This window comes from Eulemur rufifrons, chromosome 29 (genome assembly GCF_041146395.1).
Source record: "Eulemur rufifrons isolate Redbay chromosome 29, OSU_ERuf_1, whole genome shotgun sequence".
In the NCBI taxonomy this organism is placed as follows: Eukaryota; Metazoa; Chordata; class Mammalia; order Primates; family Lemuridae; genus Eulemur; species Eulemur rufifrons.
In genome coordinates this window covers 60,511,913-60,539,765 of record NC_091011.1, presented here as the reverse complement: position 1 = coordinate 60,539,765, position 27,853 = coordinate 60,511,913, and the positions used below count along the sequence as shown (strand labels likewise).

The 27,853-nt window shown below is 33.2% G+C and overlaps 2 protein-coding genes across 2 annotated transcripts in view; both read left to right on the top strand.

Annotated features, from left to right (window-relative positions):
* ORC5 (origin recognition complex subunit 5) overlaps positions 1-27,853 on the top strand; it is a 73,579-nt gene that overhangs the window by 29,771 nt on the left and 15,955 nt on the right. Inside the window, exons 9-12 of the mRNA XM_069461794.1 lie at positions 3,202-3,254; positions 4,973-5,085; positions 6,877-6,924; positions 9,902-10,012. Coding sequence (XP_069317895.1) covers positions 3,202-3,254; positions 4,973-5,085; positions 6,877-6,924; positions 9,902-10,012 — 325 coding nt within the window. The remainder of the gene's footprint in view (positions 1-3,201; positions 3,255-4,972; positions 5,086-6,876; positions 6,925-9,901; positions 10,013-27,853) is intronic.
* Positions 10,428-10,739, top strand: LOC138377347 (large ribosomal subunit protein eL34-like). The gene has a single exon (XM_069462195.1). It carries the CDS (start codon positions 10,428-10,430, stop codon positions 10,737-10,739), a length of 312 nt encoding a protein of 103 aa, XP_069318296.1.

Below are 27,853 nucleotides of genomic sequence, written 5' to 3'. Positions count from 1 at the left end.
TAACTTTAGAAATAATTCACCATAAGATAACTTAATGTTTATTAGTAAACCCAAGTATATTTAGTCTTTTTATAAAATTTAGGAAGCCAAGAACAAACTTATATTTGTGTTTACCAATTTATTTTTCAGTATTTTATCTTATTTGGAAATGACCCAGATGTCGGTTGAATATCATTACTTAATATAACCTTAATAGTTTTGAAACTATGCGTAAATGTTCATTTATAAGCACTTGTCATTTACATTCACCTTATTTATTTATTTATTTATTTATTTATTTTTTTTGAGACAGAGTCTCACTCTGTTGCCCAGGCTAGAGTGAGTGCCGTGGCGTCAGCCTAGCTCACAGCAACCTCAAACTCCTGAGCTCAAGCGATCCTCCTGTCTCAGCCTCCCGAGTAGCTAGGACTACAGGCATGCGCCACCATGCCCGGCTAATTTTTTCTATATATATTTTTAGCTGTCCATATAATTTCTTTCTATTTTTAGTAGAGGTGGGGTCTCGCTCTTGCTCAGGCTGGTCTCGAACTCCTGAGCTCAAACGATCCGCCCACCTCGGCCTCCCACAGTGCTAGGATTACAGGCGTGAGCCACCGCGCCCGGCCCACCTTATTTATTTTTAACAATTATAATTAGATAACTTATGAAAACTGAGATATTAGACAAGGGTAATCATTAGTTCAAGCTGTTTTCATGTTAACCATTTTTATAGCTTGTGAATATCTACCTTAAGGTAAATATATGGGTATTTTGTCAGTAACTCAGAAGCAGCAGCTATAGTCTTATCTATCAAAGAGTTACACTAAGAAGGATCATTTCTGTTTGTAGGCTGGGTTTATAGTTTTACAACCTTTGTGTCAAACCCTGGCAAAAACATCTAGTAGAGAGAAATATAAAACTGTCTGCCAGTAAACCCAGCCAAAAAGGTATGCTGACAATTTTGAATACATAGTTCTATTTTATCAACAAGTTTAAAACCAGGTTATTTATCAAAGATTTATTTAAGGCACATGAACTAAAAGACATTTGGATTAATTGCTATGCATTTTAACAATTTTTATTAGTGCTTTCTTATTTAAGCCAATCTGAGTAGTAAAATTCCTTAAGGGGGTTTCTGGCTGACTATGACAGATTTTACCATGTAGACATAGCATATAACAACAAAGACCTTATAGCTCTCATTGTAGAATTTTAGTCATGAGTAGCAGAAACATAGTAATATAAACTCACCAGTTTATAAAAAGACAGTTGAATCCAAATTATATATCTTGTAAAAATAGGACCTGTTCACATGGCTAAACTTTATTTGCCCTGATAGGTAATTTATGAAGGCTGTGGAACAAAATTTTGGGTAAGGCAGTCTTTTGTTTGTTGATCTAGTTTGTTTAATTAGTCAATATGGATGGAAAAGCATTTTAGCAGGGTTTTTTTTCTTTCTTTCTTTCTTTTTCCCCCTTTTTCTATCCCCTGCATGGCAGACAAAGCAATTTTTATGCCAGAAAGAGATATTATTATTCTGAGCTCTAGATTTTAACCTGTTCAATCTGAGAGCCTAACTTTTATAAACATTTATCTAGTTCTTTTTTTTTTTGAATATCCATCCTTTAACTGTTCCATCACTGCAAGCACTTATAAGCCAGGCAAACCTAAATTTGCATTACCAAAGGTGTCTAAGTTGTCAGTTGCCATAGAGCTGTTTTAATTTGTAAAGCCATTAATTTGAATGCCCTTTAGACTTTTTTCCTTTCTTTCTTTCTATTTTGGCTGGGATGCCATAAGTAGTGAGTTTATTTCAACACCAGCAGAAAAGTTAGCAGATTTTTAAATACAGAGAGAGAAAAAAAAATATTGAAATTAGAAGGCACTACATACATGTTACTCTGTAATTGGTTGCAGCTTTTTAATAAGCTTAGAGAGTTCAAATAATGGCCATTGATCTCTGATTTATCCTTGATATAATTTGCCCATCAGTTTAAAAATGTACACGAGAATGAGCCTGAGAAGAGAATAGCTAACTAGAATCTCTGAAGGAAGGTTGTTTTGGTATGCCTTTAAAATTTGAGGATTCTATTCTATTTCTTATTAATCTCTCAAGGGCAGTTGTTATGTAAGAAAATCTTATCAATTTAAACTGTTTAGAAGTTGAGGTTGTAACATTGTAACTGATAAAAATTTATTTTTACTTGCATTTATTAGAAGTGATAAATGCAAAAATGGCTTATAATTTGTGAAGCATTGTTCAGCTGAAAGGTGGAGGAAACAATCTATATTTAAAGGCAGCTTGTGTTACCAGGTCTGCTTTCCACATAGGTTACTAGTAGCCCATTAAAATTTCCCATATTGCTGTGTTCCCAGAATTTTCAACCAAGTTTGCGGATTTTAAAAATATGTGCCGCCGGGTATTTAATTGTTCTAATCTGGCATTATTTTTAAATTAGTATTTAAATTAGCATTTAACCCTGTAAGATAATTTTAGAGTTGCAGAGTATCCTTGCTGATCATTGTATCTAACTGCCTTATTTTGGGCAGAGAAGATTATTGCTTTATTCAAAGTCACACAACTAAAACCTCTGTCTTGGGCAATCTTTTTTCTGTTTATATCATAGTGTGTTTTCCTATGAATTTGATCTGTCATATAACCATTTCATATTCTCAATAGTATTTTGGCTGTTTAATAGTTTTAATTGCAGGTAAGACTAGAGTGGGGCAATTAAAATAGCCTGAATTCTGTAGACATCCTATACATGATAGATACAGCTCTTAATTCTACTGTTGACTGGCTGGATGTCCTCTGGCAACTTAACCTTTGGCCCTCAGTTTTCTGATGTAATAGCTACTTTAAAGGATTGTTAGGGAGTTTAGAAGTAGTGTATAACAATTGTATCTAATTAGTAACTAGAATATTGGGAATTTTACTGAATGGTGGTTGGTATTATTTATTGGTTGATGCTTTTTGATAGCTTTACAATTGTGATCATAGTAAAAGATTATTAAATAATTAACGTCTGGGTATTGCTTTGTAAGTTTATATTCTAATGTACACTAAATGATTTTGTACAGGTATAAACATGTATATTATTTTTTTGTTTTCTATTTTATCAATAAATTAAAATTTTTCAGTTTTACTAAGACCCTGTTTTAAGTACAGCATATTGATTCCATATATTTTCAATCCAGTTTTGTTCTTCTATTTTCTTTCAGTTCCCAGTGGGAAAAGCTACAGAAAGATGACACAGATCCAGGACAGCTGAAAGGTATCAGAAGAAATACTGAGATAGTTCTATAGACACTTTTTAAACTAATTATCAAGATCCTAAAGTAATACTAAAGAGCATTTACTCAGTAAATAGTGTTATAAAAGAGAACTTACTTTTCAAGCTCTAACTATATTTTCGTTAATCATTTTCTTTAACTGAAGCTACAATTTAATGGGAGGAAATAAAGTTTGAATGTCAGTTTTCTATTTTCTAAATGTTAGATTATATCATGTGAAAATCAAACAATTTCTATTTCTTTAAATGTTTTTTTTAAATCCAATTATATGACACAATTTTATCCTGTGTGTATATTTCATGAGTTTTATGGAATAAAAACCAATTTGATGTTAACTCAATTTAGGGGATTCACTTATTTGATGATGTTTTGAAAGCTTTGTGCTTTTGTTTTCTTTAAGAAAACTATTGCTTTGGATTTATCCCAAATGGAACTACCCTTTACTTTAAAAAATAAGGAAATATCTAACATGTCCTTATTTTTTTAAAATGGTTGGTAGTTGGAGAAAATGGTATGAAATGGTGATGTTGAGATTCTATTTTGTCTTTTTTGGTTTCTAAATGCTTCAGATGCTTTACAAATGATTTCCAGTTGTGTGTTGTAAGGGAAAGAGACATGTGCTAGAATTAGAAAAATCTACAATAATTGGTCTACAATGCCTTATAACTCTGTGACTCTGAACCCAGCTCAGTCTTTTGTTTGTAAAATGGGAAAAATATCTAGCTTTAAGTTATTGCAAAGGTTTAAAGGGAAGAACCTTGCACAGTGACACACAGATATTCAGTAAATATTAGATTATTTCCCTTAAGAATCAGTATTGCTTGACTGATTCCATTGTTTTATTTATCCATTCATCAATTATTTACTATACAAGACATTCTAGGGGTGCAAAAAAACACTAGATGTGGTTCCATCAACAAGCAGTAGCACTTACTAGGGAATATTATTATTAATAATATCTTTTTTTTTTAGAGAAGGTTTTGCTCTGTTGCCTAGGCTGGAGTGCAGTGGCCCACAACTACAGGCATGTGCCATCACAGCCTGCTCTAGTTTTTTAATTTTTTTATTTTTAGAGACATGGTCTGTCTGTGTTGCCCAGGCTGATCTCAAACTCCTGGCCTCAGGCAGTCCCTCCCACCTTGACCTCCCAAAGTGCTGAGATCACAGGCGTGAGCCACCGTGCCTAGTTGAGAATATGATTTATATACAGGCTGAGCATCCCTATTCGAAAATCTGAAAACTAAAATGCTCCAAAATCTGAAAGAAACTGAAATCCAAAACACTTTTGGGTCTCAAGCATTTTGGATCAGGTATACTCAACCTGTATAATTAACTGTTAGCATAAGGCATAATGTTGTATGGGACATAAGTGAAATATACAGAGTAGGAATCCATAGTAGAGACAGATTTTTCTATTTTGATGTGGTAGGGGAACGTCAGGGAGGGTTTAATGGAGAACATGGTCATGAAGGGAAGAATGGGTAGGATTTAGACTTCAGAATGGGAGGAGCCAAGCAAGAATGATAGATTGAACAAAGCATATCATTAATGTTCATCACTACCAGCAGCATCATCATGGCACTTTAAGCACAAGAAGCAAGTCATTTTTACTAGAGAATACCTTATGTAAGTCAGAAGAGATACTTAAAACCTAATGGTAGCCTAATAAATATCTTCATAAAAATATTTTATTGTGTAGGTCTCTCAGCACATACTCATGTGGAACTTCCATATTACTCTAAGTTTATTCTAATTGCTGCATACCTCGCTTCATACAATCCAGCAAGAACTGACAAGAGGTTCTTTCTTAAGGTAATAGTAACATATTTCTTTTTGCTTTATTTTTGAGGATCCCAGGAATATTTTGAAATTTCTTAACACTTGTAAATTTCTAAGGGTCAGAGAGTAGAATAAAAGATTGCTAAATATATATTTAGAACTCACTCTCTAAAGCTGCGGTCCCCAACCCCTGGGCCGCAGACTGGTACCAGTCCATGGCCTGTTAGGAACCAGGCCGCACAGCAGGAGGTGAGCAGTGGACAAGTGAACTAGGGAAGCCTCATCTGTATTTACAGCCACTCCTCATTGCCTGCATCACCACATAAGCTCCGAGCGCCTCCTGTCAGATCAGTGGCAGCGTTGGATTCTCACAGCAGTGCGAACGCTATTGTAAACTGTGCATGCGAGGGGTGCAGGTTATGCACTCTTTGTGAGAATCTAATGCCTGATGATCTGAGGTGGAGTTGAGGCGGTGATGCTAGTGCTGGGGAGCGGCCACAAATACAGATTAACATTAGCAGAGAGGTTTGACTGCACAGAGACCATAATAAATCAATTGCTTGCAGACTTATATCCAAACCCTAACAGTGAGTGGCAAGTGACAATTAAGCTGCATCTGGTGGCAGGCTTATAGTGTATATTACAATGTAATAATAATAGAAATAAAGTACACAATAAATGTAAATAGAATATGCTTGAATCATCCTGAAACCATATCCCCACCCCCATCCCTTCCCTGGATCCGTGGAAAAATTGTCTTCCATGAAACCGGTCCCAGGTGCCAAAAAGGTTGGGGACCACTGCACCAAAGGCTTTAAATTAATAGCACAACCTGAAATTTGAGACAAGGTAGGTAGTTTCACAGAAGAGAGGAAATCAGGTATACCTTAGGTGATAATACTAGATTTAAAAAATACATAAATAAGATTTCGTTTCAAGTATGGAAGATAGAAATAATTTTGAGGATGTTAACTCTTTATTCTAAAGTTCTTACTGTAGTGAATTATCATCAAGAACACTCACAGTCCTCTTCTGCATTGACATTAGTTGGAGAAATCCCATTTTAGAATTGCTTTTCTTTTTTTCTTCTCGTCACATTTGCCTTTTAACTTCCAGAGAACTTTCTAATCTCTTTCCTACCTTAAGGTCTTTGTCTATGTCCTTTTTGGAAATCTTCCCTTTTCATCCTTCAGGTTTCAGTTTAAATGTTACTTTCTCATAGCAGTCCTCCCTGTACAACCTGTCTTAAGTAGGTCCTCTTTATTGTTTCTTATTTCATATGATGTTTGTTTTCTTCTTTGGACTTACAACAATGTGTAAGAAATTTGTGTGGGTGGTTTGTTTTTGTTTGTTTTTGTTTTGGTCATTTCTTTTACTGCTCCTTAGTTACATGAAGGCAAGGACTACATCTGTTTTTTCCCCCACTATTGAATTTTGGGTGTCTAATTAAACGCTCTCAGCGTTTGTGATGTGAATTGCCAGTCTCCTTTATGAGCTGAATAAAAACCCATTTCTCTTTGGAAGTTCTATTTTTATTGCAATAATATGCTGTACTAAATATAATAAATTCTTTTAATAAGTGTCACTGTTTTATTTTAAAAACTTTTTATGTGCAAAAGTAATCTTGCATCCAGTCCATATATTAGTCAAATCATCCTAAAATATGTTGAAGTTTAATATATACAAGGTGATAAGAAGAATACAATTTTTAAGACCGTGAAATAATTAGTATTATGTGTGTTGTGTTTTAAACAAAATTTTTTAATTTTATTTTATGGAGTAGTATCTTCTTTTCATCTTAAAGTTTATTTTCCTTAATTGCAGCATCATGGGAAAATCAAGAAAACCAACTTTCTAAAGAAACATGAAAAGGTATTTACATTTTAATGTCTCTAATGGAAGAAATCTAGGAATTGAAGATAATACAGCAAATGGATAAATGTGTAATTGTATCGGTCACTTTGGATATAAGATCTTGTTTGTGTTGATATGATGCCATTATAATATTGTAATAGTTTTCATGTTGAAAACAGTGATTGAAGGCATATTCAAGTGTGGTAGTGCTGGTGATAAAACTGAGTTGATAAAGTTTTTTAATGATTTAGGAGATGAAAAAGATCACCCTGAATTAATTTTACACAACTGATTAAAAGCAGATATTTTCTTCCTTTCCCCTTGAAACACCCACAAAAATGACATTGAAGAAATAAAAAAGGTAAACTCATAAAGACTAAGTAGATGAGAGACCCTCAAAATTTGTAATTGCATAGTAGGTAAATATTCAGGTGACTAAGATCAGAGAAAGCTAAAATCTAAGCCCCAAACCAAGCTGATTTGGCCTGAAGAATCTGGGAAAGCTTAGGCATTACAGGCACTGAGCAGGGAATTGACCTTACCAAATCCATTCATCCATAAAAAGGTGAATAAAGCTTGTCTTGTTTTCAAGACGGGTTTGTCTAGAAAAGAAAAACACATAAACACATGTGTTATGATGATTATAGTGAAAGCTGTTGAGCAACTCTGAGCCAAACATTGTTAAGCTCTGCATGTGATTTCATTTAATTCTCACAGTGACTTAATGCATGTGGTTACTGTCATTTTCCTCATATTCTAGATAAGGATTCAAGAGAAACTAAGTAACTTGCCCAAGATTACATAGTTAATATATGGCAAAACCAGGATCCAATTCCAGGACTGTCGAACTCCAAACCTAGGATCTTTACCACCATCCTTGAACTCATACAATAGACAAATGATTAATATCTAGAATTTTTAAGGACTCATGCAAACCAATAAGAAAAAGATATAATTCAATACAAAAATGGGTAAATGATACAAAAAGAAACCTGAATATCTAATTTTAAACAACACAATTAGCCTCATTCACTGATGAGAGAAATGCAAATTATGACAACAGTGAGGTATTTCACACTCTTGGATTGACAGAACTAAAAAAGTCTGGTGATTCCAAGTGCTGCTGATAATGAAGAAGAATAAGAGCTTGCCTATTTTGCAGGTTGACAATATGTAACAAAGTTAATTTGTGAACGTACTTTGTATTGGTCACGATAGGTTGGGCTATGCTGCAGTAAAAAACTGCAGAACCCTCAGTGGCTTACCACAACAGAAGTTTTTACATTGCTCACAACATAACTGAATGTGAGTTAGATGGTCCTTTTTTATCTTAGTGATGTTAAGTGAAACATGGTGGCTTCTGAAGTTGCTACCAAAGGGAAAGAGGATGAAAGGATCCAGTGATTTGAAAGGCCATACTTGGAAATAGCTCACTTCTATTTATATTCCATTGGCCAGAACTCAGTTAAATGACCTTCTTCTAACTGCAGGAGTGGCTGAGAAAGGTAGTCTTCTTGTGTGCCTAAGAAGAAACAATGTTGGCAAACACAGCATTGTTTCTGCCCTGTACTTTAACCTAGCAATTCTACTTACAGAAACACTCACATGTACACAAGGAGAAATGTGCAAGATTGTCAGTCACATTATTACTTATAATAATGATAGGGTTTTAAAAGCAGATAATCATAAATAAAATGGAATTCTGTAGGGTAATTTAAAAATCCAGTAGAGATACATGTATCTATATGGATAAACCTTAAAAAACATAATTTTGAAGGTAAAAGGCAATTTGGTAGGTGTGTTCAAAATGATACCATTGGTATAAAATTTTAAATCATGCAAACAATACTGTATATTGTTTGTGAATACTTACTCCAGAATAGGATAAAAACCATCATGAGAGTGCATCAAATTCTAGATAATAGTTCCTTTTAGGGAAGTAAAGGGAGAATGAGACGGAAGAGTGTTCAAAGCGGCTTCCGTTTATCTGTAATATGATATAATGTTTTATTCTTTGCACATATAGCACAATATTAGGATTTGATAAACTTGGGTGGGGAGTACATTGGTATTTATTAAATTAACCTCTTCACTTTTCTAAATGTATGAAGTATTTCAATGAGAAAAGCATACAAAATTTAAGACCTGGAAAATGATTTCTAAACTATCTCTTGGATATAAATAGCTGAGGTAAATACATTATTTTGTAATTCTGAGCAGGCATTTTTCTTTACAGTCATTCTTCTTTTAAGTAGTCATTCCCATGCATGTATATTTAGTTTGCAATTTTTTTTTGCCATTGCTAAAATAGAGTACTTAAATCTTTCCATTGCTATTAAGATTATGTGCTAGTGTAACAAGACTTGAGCACTGTAATATTCTAATGGCATATAATTGTATCATATGAGTCTGTATGCAAGTGTGAACATTTTACAATCTTCAAAAAAATTTTTTCAATTTTACTTTGTTTCAGGCTGACAGCTCATTCACTTTATAAAATATTTTATTAGTTTTCTAAGCTAAGCTACTGTTTACTATAATTGATCTGTTTAGAACTATTAATGTTGAACAAATAAATTTTCCAGTCAGTAAGTGGATTGGTTTGAAGTAAGTAGTTAAGCTCTGGTCTAGGAGTTAGGAACCTCATTTTGGTTATGGATTATCTTGACAAAGCACTTGGTGAAGTCACTTACCATCTGATTGTGACGGTGAAATAGGTGTGATGTTCAGTACTGGGCTGGATGACTGCAAGTTCTTTAATTAGTATTTGTTGGTACTAAGTCAGAAATCTTGAGAAACATGTCAAAAGATAAATCATGATCTATCAAGTAAATGTTTAATTTAGAAACTAAAGGTTAGATTTGTTAGTATCTTTAGGGGAACTATATAAAGTATAAATATATTGTTATTGGGAATTAATAGTACAGAAAGTAAGTGCTGTTGTATAGGAAGAAAATCCAGAAAATCCATGTTCTTTTTTTTTTTTTTGTAACAGACAAGCAATCATCTCCTCGGACCAAAACCATTTCCATTAGACAGATTATTAGCAATATTATATAGTATCGTGGACAGCAGAGTTGCTCCAACAGCAAATATCTTTTCCCAGGTAAGTTCAATGACAGGTTGTTATCTATCATCTTTGTGGAATTCTTCGGATAGCATAGTTGATAGAGTTTCAGGGGTTTAGATTTTTGGTCAGCATATGTTACTGTTTTAACTATATAATGAACAATTTTCTTGGTGCGTAATAGGAAATTAAGAATCTTTGGGGGTATCATTGAATTTGCATATATTTACAAGTGTAACCTCACGGCAAAAACAATGTTTCTGGTTCTTTTCAACAAAAGACTTTTTAAAATTTAATGATCATAATTGCCTTGCAGATTAAACAAGTTACTGATGATTAAATTGATGAATTATAATATGAATGTAGCTTAATGAAGAAAACATTTTTAAAAATTTATTTGTAAGAAAGTAATCGACAGCTCTTCTTCCGGGGTCGCTGTCTGCAGGCACTCAGAATGGTCCAGCGTTTGACATACTGGAGTAGGCTTTCCTATAATACAGCCTCTAACAAAACTAGGCTGTCCCAAACCCCTGGTAATAGAATTGTTTACCTTTATGCCAAGAGGGTTGGGAAAGCACCAAAATCTGCATGTGGCGTGTGCCCAGGCAGACTTCGAGGGGTTCGTGCTGTGAGACCTAAAGTTCTTATGAGCTTGTCTAAAACAAAAAAACATGTCAGCAGGGCCTATGGTGGCTCCATGTGTGCTAAATGTGTTCGTGACAGGATCAAGCGTGCTTTCCTTATCGAGGAACAGAAAATTGTGTGAAGGTGTTGAAGGCATAAGCACAGAGCCAGAAAGCTAAATAAGAAAATGAAGCTTTTTTGAGTAATAAAAATTAAAAGGCTTAAAAAAAAAGCAGAAAGTAATCGACAATGTCCTTATTCCTCATATATGTACTTTGTAGGTTGGCATTATGCTTTTTTTAAGTAATCTATTTTCTGGAAAAATCAAGTTCTCAAGATTTCACTAGGTGGCAGCAAAGCATAAATATAGAAAATATAGCTGTTTTTTTTTTTAAAAACGAAGTTAGTTTTTCTTAGTTGACATTTTAAGAAAAGCCTATTCATTAAGATTATAGCTTTATTAGATTTCTTAAATAGTTCGGAAAACAATGCTTAGCACTAGGTATAGGTAGATAGAAGAAAAGCAAAATGATGTAACTAGTATTTATTTAAAAGCAAAATCATGTCAGATATTGCAATGAACATTTTGTTTTGTGTATGTATTTTTAGGTTGATAAATATGTAAATAATAAAATTTACATTTTAATTAATTCACTGACTAAATAAATCTGGTCCCAGAATAGACGTCAGACCTTATAATCTAATGTGTGGTGATAACTTTTACTTCTTCATTTAAAGAAGAGTTTGAGTAACAAAAAAATATGTAATCTCAGTGTTCTCAACATTGAATTTAGATAATTTTTATAAAAGTCGGCATTCATACAAAATTATATCCACATTTATTGTGTACATCTTGAAGAAAGGTCATCCACCCAGTTATTAGGCTACATAAATAGTTTGATAGGTAGGTAGCTAACTCTATAGATAGGTAGATCCCTAATGCTCATAATTAAAAAAATTTAATTTAGTTTTCATCGGTGTTATAGGGATTGTTTTCCATTTTTTAAAATGCTTTGGAATTAAAGTAGTTTTTAATCAGACTTTACATTTTATTTATTAATAGCTTCTTACAATATGTAAAATTTTTGTTTAGTTTTTGCTGTTATAGTAACTCTGAAATAGCAGGTATTTATGATCTTTATTGCAAGCAGTTCGGCTTTCACAATATGACACAATGAATAAATTTTGGGGAATTAAATCCTAGGGAAGTGAGGTAGATGGTGCTTCTGAACAGAGCAGGAAGGTCTTTGCATCACATGTGATTGTACTTCTTAGCTATCCAAAAATTGCCTTTGTGAGGGGCACAAGGAAAGATAATAAATGTTTTTTTTTTAATTTTAGGAAGCTTATAACTTATTCTGGGGAATAAAACATTAAAATAATGTTTTAAGGCTGTGAATGAATGCTAGGTAGTGCTGCTGGGAAGTTTAGAGCAGAAAGAAATTACTTCTGGATGGATTGGGCAGGATGAAAGAAAGAATTCATAGAAGTTGAAAAATAGAGCTTGGCTGTGGAGAATCAATAGTAGTTTTTGTTCTTTAAATATTTCTGTTTTACATAAGTGATACATGTTTGTTGTGTGAAAATGAGAAAATGGATGAATAAGGAAAAATAGTAGCTAAAATCACCTGACCTCATATTTCCTAAGGATAGTATTTAGATTAGAGATTAAGAAAAGAGGATAATATGATCAAAGATACAGAGCTAGGAAAAAGTAAAGCCACATTTGTGAACTGTCTCTCTGGTTTGGTTGGAGCTGAATGGGGTGAAATTGTACTGTAGTGATAGTAGTTGTTGTAGTTGTGATTGTAGTAGTAGTGCCAATAGTACTAGTAGTCACAGACATACTGCCACCACCATGTCACATCTTGCTGTTGGTACCTTACGTTGGTAAAGCATATTGCTTTTTTAGAAATAAACTCTTCAGCATTTTTATCCTCTGGGGAAAAAATTAAGCAGGTTAAGGAAGGTTTCTAATTTAGAGATTTACTAGCCGCTCTGAGGCTTTGACTAAGATGAACAATGTCTTTGTTTTCAGCAATGCCAATGATGTAATTAAGAAACAACTTGGCCCCAAATGTATCTTTATCTGTTAATGAAGTTAAATTTTTTTCAATCTTGGCAGTTGATCCTTTTATTCTTTATCTCTTCTGATTAACATTTAGTAATCGAAATGCTAAATTTTGTGTATTTAAAACATTGTTATAAATGAATTTGGTTACGTTCATTTAATAACAAATCATTTAGGAACTTGATCTAAGCCATTTCCATTTGAGGTGGGAAGATTGGAGAGTATATAGGGATAGATGCAACTGGCCCTAGGGAATTGATGTTTACTTTTGCTTGGTCAATAAAGTATTCAAGAAAATCAAATAACATATATATGTATTCAAGAACAAAATGTGGCAGGAATCACATCCAATATAAGGATATTTCTCCCATATGCCTTATGTATTTTTTCATCCCATTGACACCCAGTGACCTTTTCTATTTTTCTTCTTTCTCTGTTTATTAATCCATCAAAACTATACTCTTACCTATAGGAATGTCAGTTTGTACTTAACCTACACACAATTTTTTAAGTGAAAAAAATATGACCACATTTGTATTAGAAGTGATTATTTGATTTGAACGCTAGATGGCAATATTGTTACGTTCTAGTTTTAAGGTGGCCTAGGAAAACAGCTTTTTACCTGTTGATAGTGTCTTTGATTTTACACTTTATTTAGTTCATTTGAATAAAAATAAAATTGCCTGAAAATATTTAATGATATAGGTGTGTGTGTATGTACACATTCATAAAAATTTAAATAAAATTTGTAATGAATTATATTGCATGAATATTTTCTACCTGGAAGTAAATTGTTTTTTATTGATTATGATGTATCTATATGAGATAATGTATTATTTTTCTATTTATTTAATCCACATACAACTGTTTTAAGGATTTCTTTTATAGTGATGTGTTATTTTTATAGCTGGACTTACCACGTACACAATTATTTAAAATTTTTTCACATAATAAGTTGATAAGTGATATATACATTCAGAATTCTCTTGAAGCAATAGTTTACTTTCATTGCATTTTGTTTAAATATATTGTATAATGAAGTTATAAAAATAGTAACTTAAAGAATCTTTAAAGTTTATTAAAATTTCAGTTAATAATCAAACTTACAATAGCAGTATTAGTAATATAGTTGACATTCTTCTGAATTTCTTCATTATTGAATTTTATATAAAATTCTGCTCATTAACGCTTCAGTCTCTTAAGTAAAGAGAATAGTAGCACATTTAGCATTTTAAATTATGTAAATGGTCAAGTTTATTGAACTTAAATATGGTTTTAAAATTTTTTTAGACTTTTAAGATCATTTCAGTCTTATCCAGTTTTTACCCTAGTACAATATTATAGTTATTATCATGGGTTGTTTTTAAAATTTTTATTCAAAGAAGATAAATGTAGCCTTTCTGTATATGCCTGAACTTTATGGGTGACAAAGCATTAATTCTAGAGGTTTTTTTTCCTCATCATAGAATGGATAAACTGCCCATTTACATGCAGTAAATGGGTAAGTTTATAGGTATTATTTCCAGATTTTTAATTTGATTAGATATAGTCTTGAAGACCATCTTTAAAAGAATACTGTTGAATCATTAATATCTCTTTTTCCAGAAGTATATTAAATCCAGGTTATACTTTCTTATCTTTTTTTTCCTTGAGAAAAGGTGATGATTTGTTTGGAGATTTTTTTAATGATCTTTTTTATTTTTTTGTTAGTTCTTTATCTTCTCTTATTCAGTCTTACCCACTTCCTCTGTAGTCTTGTAGTTAGGTGAAGGCAGTAGGAGTACAGTTCTATAAGATGTCAGATATATCACTTATTTTAAAATATTAAGCCATATTGCTTTTTCCCCCCAGAGAATGAAATTACTGAAGAGTTTATTTCTAACATCACTGGTATAGGTTTCTAACGTGACTTGTAAAAGGGAAATTACATTTTAAAAAGTAGGGACATTCAATCATATATATGTATATTTATATTGTATCTTATCATTCATCTTATTTGATCAATTAGTATTTTGAAAAACAATTTTTGAAAGTATTTCACTAGAATTCTGCCATATAAAAGTTTTCAAATGATATAGTTATTACTGTATTATAAAAAACAATGTATCTAAATTAATATCAAACGACTGAAAGATAAGAGCACAGTTCTTTTAAAAATATTAATAGTTCTATGTGTCATATTGACAGCTGGAATTTTTCAGTAACTAATACCTCATTTATGATTGGTTTTATACTATACATAATTTAACAAGAAAAAATTAAATTAAAATGTTCTTATAAATTTATTTTTATATGAGCATGAATAAAAAGCATTTTGGAGCATAATGTACCAACATATATATTTTTTAAATATACATTTCCATTTCTACTTTCTCAGCTTGTGAACTCACATCATGATATTATATATTGGGATATATTTGGACTTATTCGTTACATCAGTTTAACTTTTCAGCCATCAATCAACTTAATCTTTTCTCACAGAGGTTACATTTATTGTACCATTCAGATAGCCATAAGTTTTCTACTCAGTTAGGTGTTGGTTTATGAGCCATATAGGATATATTTAAACTAATTATTTTTTCCAGTGAATTTATCATCAATCAGAAAGCAGAGTGATAATTTAGTTATTTTCTCTATGAGAGTTTTTTGAAGCAAATACTTCATCAATAATTCACCATAGCTATAGAAAGATGTTTTTGTTATACTGTACTTGTTAAAGTAGCTAACGTTTTACTCAACCAAAACCAGATTTTTGGCATTTTTCTTCAACCACAAATAGGTGTGTAGGAAATGTGTATAGTTTTTAGTTTTTTAAAGTAAAGGAAGTATTTATTTATTTATTTTTTAATGCTGAGACAAGGTCTCGCTCTGTCACCCAGGCTGGAATGTAATGGCGTTAACATTAACATAGCTTACTGCAGCCTTGACCTCCCAGGCTCAAACAATCTTCCCACCTCAGCCTCCCAAGTAGCTGGGACTACAAGCACACATCACCATGCCTGGCTAACTTTTTCTTTTATCATTTTTTAATAGAGATAGGGTCTTGCTACGTCACCCAGGCTGGTCTTGAACTGCTGGCCTCAAGTGACCCTTTCAGCCTCTGAAAATGCTGGGATTACAGGTGTGAGCCACTGTGCCTGGCCAGGATTTCGTTAATAATTATTTAATTCTAAAACTTTTAAAAATACTTTATTCTCATTCAGGCTTTAAATTCAAAATCAGTATTTATCTTTTTTCCATAGTTGTAATTAAATTTTTCTTTCTCTAAGATTTTGTTCAACAAGTATTTACTAGGTGCCTATTATGTTTCAGACACTGGATTGGGTAAAGAGAGTACCAAAGTGAAGAAATTGTGTCTATGGCTTCCACAGCCCTTCATTTGTACTGGTGCAGCTACCCAGATTCTACCTTGGATGTACATTTGTATTTACTGGGAGAATATACATTAATACATGATGAAAGAACTAATACTTAAATACTTAAAGTGAATAAATAAAAATAAGATTTTTTTACATCGGTACTTGAGTTTTGTTTTTTTGAAGCAGGGTCTTGCTCCATCACCCTGGCTACAGTGCAATGGCATCATCATAGCTCACTGCGACCTCAAACTCCTGGGCTCACGTGGTTCTCCTGCCTCAGCTTCCTGAGTAGCTGGGACTACAGGTACACACCACCATGCCTGGCTAATTTTTCTATTTTTTTGTAGAGACAGAGTTTTGCTCTTACTCAGGGTGGTCTTGAGCTCTTGACCTCAAGCCATACCCCAGCCTTGGCCTCCCAAAGAATTACAGGCACGAGCCATTGCATCTGGCCAGTAGTCTTTGATATTTGATGACTTAGATATTTAAATGCCTTCTACCAAGTGATAGTGTACCTGCTTGTTGAATGTTCCCTTCTGACCTAACTTACATGAACTTAATGTTTGGAGCAGTGATTGTTTGATATTAATACTTATAACTAAATTTTGTTAATACCCAGTTAAATTTAGTTATGTTGGTATCAAACAATCTCAGTTGAAACTTGCAACTAAGGTTATGGACAAGTAAAGAGTGTATTGTGTACGGCCTATTAGGAACTGTCTGAGTGGCTTTCTTAAAAAATAGGCTGGGTGCGGTGGCTCACGCCTATAATCCTAACACTCTGGGAGGCTGAGGCAGGAGGATCTCTTGAGGCCAGAAGTTTGAGACCAGTTTGGCAACATAGTGAGATCTTGTCTCTACAAAATATAAAAAACTTAGCCAGCAATGGTGGTGCGCGCCTCTAGTCCCAGCTACTTGGGAGGCTGAGGCAGGAGGATCGCTTGAGTTTGATGTTGCAGTGAGCTATGATGACATCATTGTATTGTAGCCAGCGCAACAGATTGAGATTCTGTCTCAAAACACAAAAGGTTATATGGCTATATTTCAAATACTTTATACTCATTTATAATATGCTCATTATATCACTCTTTTATATACAGTATTTCAAACTGCTTTTATAGATTTTTTAACCAAAAGCACTTTAACCCAATATATTGATTTTATAAAGATGTTACTTATAATTATAAAACCTCTTTACCTTAAAAATTAATTTGCATATTGCATACTATAGTTCTATTCCTATTTCTACAAAAAGTAATTATATTTATTAAGTGCTAGTCACATAGCACTAGAAATCATAGTTGATAAAAATACTATATACAGCATATATTGATGAGGTTAGAATTTGAACCTTGTAAACATAAAGTTTAATATTCTAAAATCTAACTATAAGATATTTACATAAAGTGATTTGAGTCTGGGCATTGTCTTGATAGATATTAAACTTGGGACTACAAGGGACTTTTTTCCTTAAAACAATTCCATGAATACTAGAGTATTAGAAATGTGAAGAGCTTATTCTTTTGCAATTTCTCTGTGTGCTGCCTTATACCAGCATTCCAGTGTTTCAGTAATATACAACTGAAATACTTGATGCTGTTAAGTTAAATTGTGTAAATCACAGAAAATAGCTTGAATGCTAACATTTTCTAATAACCTTACTATGTTTTTTTCTTAACCATGACTGAGATTGTGAAGCATTCCGTTCCAAAGATGGTAAAGGAGCCTTACTTAATGCCTACTTCACTGATGAATAGGTCAGCAGGGATGCTGTTTGATAGAGGCTGCCTCTTCTCTAACAGCTAAGAGCATCACCGCCATGATGCTCAGTCTCCGCTGGTGCAGTAAATGAGATTCTCAAATCTCCTGCTACCCCTGGTGTGGATATATTACTGTTCTGCCATCAGACCACTCTGCAGTAGGTGTCCATTTCAGGGGATTTTTTACAAAAGTGTTTTGGGATGCTTCATGTTTGAAAAACTGTAAAGTCGATCTATGATTTTCACTAGCTGCATCATTGTTGTAAGAAATACTAATATTAATCATTACCAGGAATTATAAAAAGCATGGCATATTTTATTATGCTGCCCAGGGGTAAAAGGTGGTTTTTCTTGTTCTTATTTGTAAGAACAGTGTTTTCCCCTACTTCTTGTCTTCCCTGAATCTGGTGTTAAATTTGTTAGTGTAACCACATTGTCTTTGTGAATATATCAGTCCAGCAATAGACATTTTTACTGAACTGTAGAAAAATGGAACCATTGCTTAAGAGTGACATGTGAAATACTGCCTAAGGGATTTTAAAATTTTGTATAAATTATGCTCTCTACTTTTTTATAAAATAATATATTGGTTCTTTACTTTTGTAGGCAATATTTTACAACTGCCTTTCTCAAAATCTAGTATTGATTCCAATAAGTATACCAACTGTATATCTTTTATTCACATTTTTTGGGAAAGTATATTTAACACCAATAAATTCTGTTTGACTTGGCACATTTTTTGATGAAAGCCCAAAAATGTTTGTATGGATATGTGCTTTCAAATGCATATTTAAGAGACACCATACTGTTAATATAGTGACTATATAGGCAGATCCATATATTATAGTAATATAGAGCTTTATGACCAGATTGTTTTAATGACAAACGAGTTTTCATAATAACAGGTTGGAAGATAAATGATTTGGAAAAAGTCTCCATTATGGAAATGTACACTACATTTGAAAATACTTCTATAAAAAGACGATTAAAAGAGATGGTGATGCTTAAGGGGCTTTTTGTTGAGAAATTGTCTTGATTCCCTGTCAGCACAGAACAAATTAGAGTTCTTTGGAGGAGACTGGTCACATCTGCCCATCTGTAGATATACTGCAATAGCTGGTGCTGAAGAATAGTCCTTGTCTTTTTCCCTAAGTGAGAAATTATAAGGAAGGGGAACTAGGCTTACCCAGAACTATCTTATCTATTCCTCTGGCTTCAAATGCTGTTTGTATGTTGATAGCTTTTGAATTCTAAGTTCTAGCCCATTTTAGCCCTTATTTTGTAGTTCTCTACCCAAATTGCCAACTGAACCAGATTTCACCTTAATGTTCTGTATATATACCACACTGGTATACCCCAAATCAAATCTCATTGGCTAAACCTTTCCCTGGGTTTTCAGCTTCACCTAGATTTCAGAACTAGTCATTTATTCATTCTTCCTTTACTAAGTACATACTGTATGGCACGCACATTCTTAGGTGCTGGAAAAATAGATAATATACAGTTTCTAGTTTTTAGCTTAGCTAAATGGAGAAATTCTCTCTTTTTCTCCCCTCCATTTAGTTGGTTAACAAATCCAGTCTATTTTTCCTCCTAAATACAGATGTCTCTTGAACATTTCCTTTCTTTTCACCTCCACTGCCATTGCCTTAAATTCATATTTCTTAGACTACTACACCAGCTTCTTATCTGGTCTTTCTGTCACCAGACACTTTGCAGTTCATCTTCCCTACAGCTGTCAGCATAAATCTTAAAAAATAAATTGATCTTTCTTTTCTGCTTATACTTTTTAATTACATTACCTACAGAAACCAACTCTACATTCCATACCATTTCTTGTAAGGCCCTTAACAGTCTGTCCCCAATTTCTGCCACTTTCCTTATAACCCTATAAACCATTCGTATTAAGCTATTTCCTTTCCGAAAGCAAATAGATTTTTCATGATTTTGTATTACTATATGTACTGTCTCCCGACCACCACTGAGCTCTCTTTTATGCTTCACGGTCCATCCCCCAAATGCCATTTCTCAGTGAATCTGCACTTTGACTCCTTTTCTATTAGTTCATTTCCTTCTCTATAATCAGACAATTGTGTTTACACATATCACTAACATAGCACTCATATTGTGTCATTATCATCTTATACATTTCATCTCCTACTATCTTGAATTCTTTGAGGGCGTAGACCTTGTCTTTTCATTTTTTTAAATCTCTTGCCACAATGCCATGAACTCGGGATTCACTGACTAAATGACTTCCCATTTTCCTAGCATGCATTTGTGGTCTTCCTGGTTACTAAATGTTTGCAGTCTTTTGCATGCTAAAAAGTTGCAGAGATTAGAGGTGCTATCTTTAGTTTATCTGTGTATAGACATACATGCCACTTTTTGTTTATCTGAGCATATTTAAAGACTAACAATGCACCCTCCTTTTGCAGGGGAGGGCAAAAATTCATGGTGGTGACTTAAAGTTGAACTGCTTTAACAGTATTTGCCTGTCTTTTCCATGTGCTACGTTCACCACCTCTACTTTGTGTGTATACAAATGTCAGTTGAACTCTCTTGATATATGCCATGAACCGTCACATCTCCTGAAATCAGATCATATGTGGTACTTGCTGGGTTGTATGGAACTCATACATACATTTTCCATGTTAAATTTGTTTATTTAAATAATATGTTTCAGATTGTAAAGCTCTCTAGGACAAGCAGGATAGGGTATTTCGTAAATCAACTGACATATATTCCAACCTATGAAAGTATAAAAATAATGAGCATGTTAAAAATTAATTACAGTTGTAAATTGATTTCCTTTTGTTGGCAGAAAGAACAGTTTATTAGCCCAGGAACAGGTTCACACTGTTTTTACATCAAGCATTTCCAGCTGAAGCTTGTTAGTGACTGCCTCTCAGATTAAGAAAAAAAGATCCTCACTGTGGTACATGAACTCCTATTGTTAAGACACAAATAATCAGCTCATCCCCTACATGGATGAGAACAAAGAACATAATAGTACACAGAGCAAAGATTAAACAAATTTTGCATAACCCCATTTAAGATGTAAACCTAAAAATATTGCACATATAAGGAGGTTTTCATTTTTTATTTTTCTTTGTGAATGCCTGTCAGAACATAGGAGCTAGTCAAAGGAAAAGGAATATATGCTTTGGTTTTTTAAGCAGTCAGATTATTTTAAGCTAAGGTAAAATAAAATTCTTTAAACAGTGTCAAAATGCTGCTAATGTATGGAAGCCGGGAAATACTATTGATAGTAGGATGCTTCAGATTTTCAGAGGGTTCGTTTATTCTTAAACCTAGGACAGAAAACCAGAATTTTTATTTTGAAGAAAAACATCAGTAGAAACATATGACTAAAAGCTTAGAGGTAAAATCACTGACTTTTAGTATAGTTTTTAAAAAAACAACAAAACTTTGTTCTGTATATTCTAGCATGAAATCTAAATCCTGACTTTGAAAAAGAAAATCCACTCCCTAGGCTATTCATTTGAATTTTATTCATTTGACTTTGAGCTTGACAAAATAGACAAGAAAAGTAGCTGTGGAAAACAGTATATACTCCCCTAAAATCTGAATGTTATTAGGAAAAGAATATGTCTTCATAGGTTATAGAAATCCAGAAAGGGGATAATAATTTCCCCACAACTATTAAATTTACTTAAATAATTGAAATGACTTTTCTTGGAAATGATTCTAGTGTTTCAGGAAAGACCTTTTTATTACCTTTGCTTTTTGAAGATTTTAATATTTCTCCTCATCTTTTAGTATTTTCAGCCATTATATGTTTTGTATGATTTGTGTTGTGAATCTTTTTGTAAATGATCTTTAATCCACAAATGTGTAAGAAACTTTGCTTTGGGATACCATTTTCAGTGTTATCTAATAATTTCAAATTTTAAGAAATCATGCTTTTCTCCTCTACCTTAAATTATCTTTTAAAAATTAAACCTTAAAAATAGTAATTTTATGTCTAATGTAATATGTAATCTGATTTATGAAGAATTAACATATCTTTAGGTTAAATGAATTCCAGATTAATATTTTACTTTTGTGACATCAAACCCCATACAATTAACAGTTTTGTTCATAGGATTGTTGGTTGCTACTTCTCAAAGCTGTTTTTTCTGGGACAGGACATTTGCCTATACAGTATTGAGATATTTCTTTGTCCTTGTTGCTACAATTTCATTTAAGGTTTTTTCTGTTTTACCTGGTTTCTCACTTCCAGCATACTCATTCAGTGTGGAATTGCTGCCAGAGCATTTTTCCTTCTTCCATAAAACTTTCCTTAATCCATATCAACAAAATTACCTCTTCCCTGTATTCTGCAGCTCCCTGTTCGGGATTATGTAAAGAATATGGGTTTTGGATTGAGATGATATTCAAATTCGGTGCTCTTCTTATCACTGTTAACTCAGTGACCTTGAGCAATTTACTAACCTAAGGTTGTTTCCTCATCTGGAAAAAAGAGTTATATTTCTATATCTAATCATGGGAGAGTTGTGGGGATTGAAAAAATTAAAGTGCCTACCACAATGTTTGCCATACAGCCGGGATGCAATAATAAATTCTAATCATTATTCCATTAATTCCTCACAGTCACTAATAATATTAATTAGTTCCCATAGCTCTCTTTTTCTCCCCCTCTCTCAAGTTTTGTGTATATCCTCTGCTAGAACCTGAGGAAAGGAGTGAATACCAATTTACATATGTGCCATTCTCAGGAATTTTGAAAGACAGTAGAAGAAAAAAAGCACACAGACTAATACTGAGTTTCTTTATTCACAGTAGTAACAGTCTTAGCAAACCACTTTCTAACATTCATCAACACCCAAAGTGAGGCATTGTTTTGGCTAAACATTTTTAGTATGTTGAGTATTAAAATTCAGTGCTTAATTTAAAATATATTGTTACCACTCTGAAATATGTTCTAGTAAACCTCTAGCATGGCATATGTGTTGAATTATTTTTCATTGGGGCTTTTGGATTAAGTAATTTTGAAACATACTAGTTTGGGGTGACTGACTAGGGACTGATAATGCCAGTCATCCTTTTATGACGTCTTTGTTCTCATCCATTAAATGAGGCATTGATCTCCAAGGTTTCCACTCCTGATGAGCTAGCTCAGAATTTTATTTTGCAATCATTTTTATGTTGGAAAGTGTTACTTTTTAATAAATTTGAAGTGTATTTGGCTTTTATAGCCCCCAAACAAACAAACAAAAATAGAACTTTCACTATTTTAAAAAATAAAAGGAATTTGAGTATATAGAACACTCACGTTGAGATTTATATAACAACAGTTTTGTTATCATCACCCTGTGCTCTATGGGAGGTAATAAGTTTTACTAGCAGTAGGTTTGCGGCAACCTTTATGGGCTCACAGCATGAAACTGGTAGCTACAAATTCTGCTTGAGGCTGAGCCACAAGTCACAACTAATTATCTGCCTTTAGGTAGGAAAAATCTATAATCTATAAATGTTTTAAAACCCACCCCAGTGGTATATCAATATTGAAATGATTAACATTCTTTAATCTTTCCACTTTAAGCCACGTTTTATCAAAAGTGTTTTTCTTTTAAAGTCTTGCATATAAGGGTCAAAAATGTTTTTATTTTTATAAGTAGATTTTTGCAGCTTTATAGGTACTTATGAATAAAATTTATTCTTACAGTTTATAAGGTCTTTCTCAAAGCCCTCTACATTTTGAGTACTTATCAGTGTTTTTATTTTTTAACTAAATTATTTTTGAGATAATTATAGATTCATATGCAGTTAAACAAAATAATACAGGCTTTTTCTTCCTGTGTGTCCTTCACTATTTTCCCCCAATGGTAACCTCTTGCAAAGCCATAGTGATATATCACAACCAGGAAACTGACATTAATACTATCTACTGATCTTATTCAAATTTCCCCACTTCTACATATATTCATTTTTATGTCTATCTGTGCATGTTTGGTAATATGAAATTTTATCTCATGTATAGTTTCATTTATCTACCACCACAGTCAAGATACACACCAGTTTTAATATCATAAGGATCCCTTCTGTTGCCCAGTGATAACCGTACCTCCTTACCCCTCTCCATTGCCTTCCCCTTCCCCAATTCTGGCAACTGTTAATCTCCACCTCTGTAATTTTGTCATTTTAGGAATTTGTATAAGCAAATCATATAGTATGTAACATTTGGGATTTGGCTTTTTTTTGACTCAGCATAATTAATTCCTCTGAGATTCATCCAAATTATTTACATGTGTCAATACTTCATTCTTTTTCATTGCTGAGTAGTATTCCATAGTGTGGATATACTAGAGTTTGTTTGACCATCCATTCATTGAAAGACATCTGGGTTCTTTCCAGTTTTTTGGCAATTAGGATTAAAGCTACTGTGAACATTCATGTACAGTTTTTTCTGTGAATATGTAGTTCTCTGGGATAAATGCCTAAGTGTGCAATCGCTTGGTAATATGTTAATTATATATTTAGTTTTATAAGTGGTGTCAGTGTTTTACCACTTCAATTGAAGTCCATTTAGGTCTTTTTACTTTCCCATTTTTCAAATATTGTTTTGAGTATCATATGGTAATTATAACTTTTAATCAGGTATGTTTTAGAAAACTCATGAGGAGATATTCTATTATATTAATGCACACATCTGCTCTGTCAATTGTTCCTTTTTTTTTTTTTTTTTTGAAGCTCGGAGTTCCTTCTTTTACTGTTTTCCCTTTTGTTTGAAGAACTTCCTTTAGCCATTCTTTAAAGGTCTCTTAGTGATAAATTCTTTAGTTTTCCCTTGTTTGAGTATGTTTTTATTTCTACTTCATTCATGAAGGATAGTTTTGCCAGATACAGAAATTGCCAATTCTTTTTGGCAGGACTCCTCTTCAATCCAGGGAAGGAATGAACCGACCTGGGTAGACTTTCTGTTGCGGGATTGTGGATTGGGAGGTGCAAGGCCTAATTTACCTTCTGCTGTTGGGTGGGGAGTTACAAGATTCCCTCTATTATTGTTCCTCCAGTCCTGTGGCACCTAAGCAGTCCTTTTCTCTTTCCACCTTTAAGATCCTATTGTGGTTGCCTCGTGTGTTATTTTCAGGGTTGACTGTCATATTAGCAGGAAAGAACAGCACATGTGAACGTATGCCATCTTGTCTGGACTGGAAGTTCTCCTGTATTAATCTGTTTTCTAACCCTCTGTCTACACTCTTTGTTAGTATTTGTTTCTGAAATATGTTCCAGGGTAATTCACAGTTCAGTTGAATGAGAAGCCTTCTGTAAATTAGACAGTGCTAAAAGAGATTACAGAATATTCAAATATATTTTACCATTATTATTTAGAGAGCTTTTTCCCAGCAAAGATTAAATCCTTCTAAGGCATTGATTTGTTGACTGCAAAATATTCCAATTTATTCTTCTTTGCTGAAACTTGCTATAAATCACTTTCTGCATTTGGGAACCTAACAACTGGAATGACTTATGTATCTCTTTTCTCCGAGTGACAGATTTGTCACTGAGTCCTCAGCAGCTAGATGAGAAAGATTCTGGTCCCATCTCTGCCTTATTTGTGGATTCACATGCATACATACAAAGCTAAAACACCACTGTGAATCTGAATACTTCACTGTCTAGAAACTTCTGTCATACCAACACTGACCGTATCAGATATTTAGGTATTAATACTTTCCTGGAGATCTGGGTTCATCATTTTGTCATGAACATTTAAAGTTGAGCAAGGAAGTAAATAAATATTTTATGTGATTCTGCTCATCTTTGAATGCATAGTACCTAGAGTAAGTCTTCAAGAGTTTCATGGATATGCAGTTGGAAATAAAAATTAGATAATTTAAGGATTGGATAATGGAGAGGAAGGTAGATATTCTTATATTTGTTCATGTATAGAAATAATTTTCCCTAAGTTACATATGTATTTTCTCCAAAAGTTTTCATTTAGTACAGTTATAAATTAATATGTTTGAGATTCAAAATGTTGATACCCCACAAAGTAATCTTTGGACTTGATTTTTTTTCGGTTTTACACTAGCAATATTTTAATAAACTAGGAAAGTATTTTTCAATTGTTGGGACATTTGTTCACTGCTTTATGTGTCTTCTGAACTATGTCTTTGTATGTTGAGTTTTGGAGTGATCTTTGTTTGATAAAGTCAGTGAAATGATTTTTTTAAAATGTGAAAAATCACATCTTCATTTAATTGCTTAGATTTAGATTTTTTTGTGTTAGCTTTTTCTAAATCAGAACGACTTGCCTTGTCCACCACCCCCTGCAAAATTGAACAATCATCTTATTAACATTTTAGAAGTACCTTTTGGCTGCTGCATCTTGAAGTGATACCATATCCTTTGCACACTTTACATGATTAATTTATCAATGGAATCTTGGTAGAGCTGACAGTGACTTCAAAGACCTATTCCAGCTTTTTGCTTTTGGACGTTTATTATGACTCATGTGGTAAAAGTAATAAAACTATAAGGTATCTGAAAATATTTTTGTCTTAATTAAAGACAGATTTTGTGTTTCTCTATGGAAAAATTATAGAAGAAGAATAATTTAGCATACAATTTGGATTAAAGAATCTAATTAAATATGTGAGAGTATTTGAATTACAGGAAAGTAGAGGTTATAAGAAATGTTATAAGGGAATGCCTATGGCAAAGTAAAAGGTAATTACTGTTTTCTTCCGTATTAAAAGAAGAGTACTACCAAGACCTGTCTTTAATAATAAAGGGAGTTTCGTGTGTGATTTTTCAAATGACTTTACTAACCTATTTTAGTAAATGAATCCCTTATAGAAAAATAGGAAGAGTTGAAGTTAATACACTCTGCCATAGGAGACTGTGTTAACTCTTTTCTGGGAAGATTCATAAAATTTCCGGTCTACTCTCTTCATGGATTTCTTCCTATTTCTAAACTGGGAAGAACATAGAGTTGTCTTGACTTTCAGCAACACTTACTCTACCCCAAAGAATCCTGTATCCGTTGGGTGCCCCTCCTGTTCTATGTTTCATCCCTTCATAACAAAGATCTCAAGCTGCTAATCTTATAAGAGATACGAGCTCAGGGCCTACATTTTATCATTAAGTATACCTTTCTTTAAAACACTTTCTAAGTCTGTTTTGTCTGGTGTTAATATACCTTCATCATTTTTCTTTTTAGTTAGTATTTGCTTGATGTATCTCATTCTGTCCTTTGCCTTTAGCTTTCACATATGCTTCTATTTTGTATGTATCTCTTCTAAGTAGTATTTTGGATTTGTTTTTTCAGTCAATCTTTATCTTTTATTTGAAGCATTTAGTTTACCTTTAATATAATTGCTAATATAATTTTGTTTAAATCTGTTATTTTGTTTGTGCTGTTTGACTTACCTAATCTTTTTTTATCCCATTCCATAGGTAACCTTGTCATTTTATTGATTGTTTCCTTTGCTGTGCAGCTGTTGAGTTTGATGTAGTCCCACTTACTTATCTTTGCTTTTGTTTCCAGTGCTTTTGATATCATCTCCAAATGTCATTGCCAAGACTAATGTCAAGGAACTTTTTCCCTATATTTTCTTTTAGGAGTTTTATGATTTCATGTCTTACATTTAAGTTTTTAGTTTATTTCAGGTTAATTTTTGTGTATGATGTACACAAAATTTTATTCTTTTGCAAGTGGATATCCATTTTCCCAATGCCATTCTTCTTTTTTTTTTTTTTGAGACAGGGTCTCATTATGTCGCTCAGGCTGGAGTGCAGTGGCCTCATCATGGCTCACTGCAGCCTCAAACTCCTGGGCTCAAGCAATCCTCCTACTTTGGCTTCCCAAGTTAGCTGGGACTACAGGAGCATACCACTACTGCCAGCTAATTTTTCTATTTTTTTGTAGAGATAAGTCTCAGACTTGCTCAGGCTGGTCTCGAACTCCTGTCCTCAAGCAGTCCTCCTACCTTGGCCTTCCAGAGTGCTAGGATTATAGGTGTGAGCCACTGTACCCACCCTCTGATGCCATTTATTGAAGAGACTATTCTTTTCCCATTATGTGTTCTTGCCA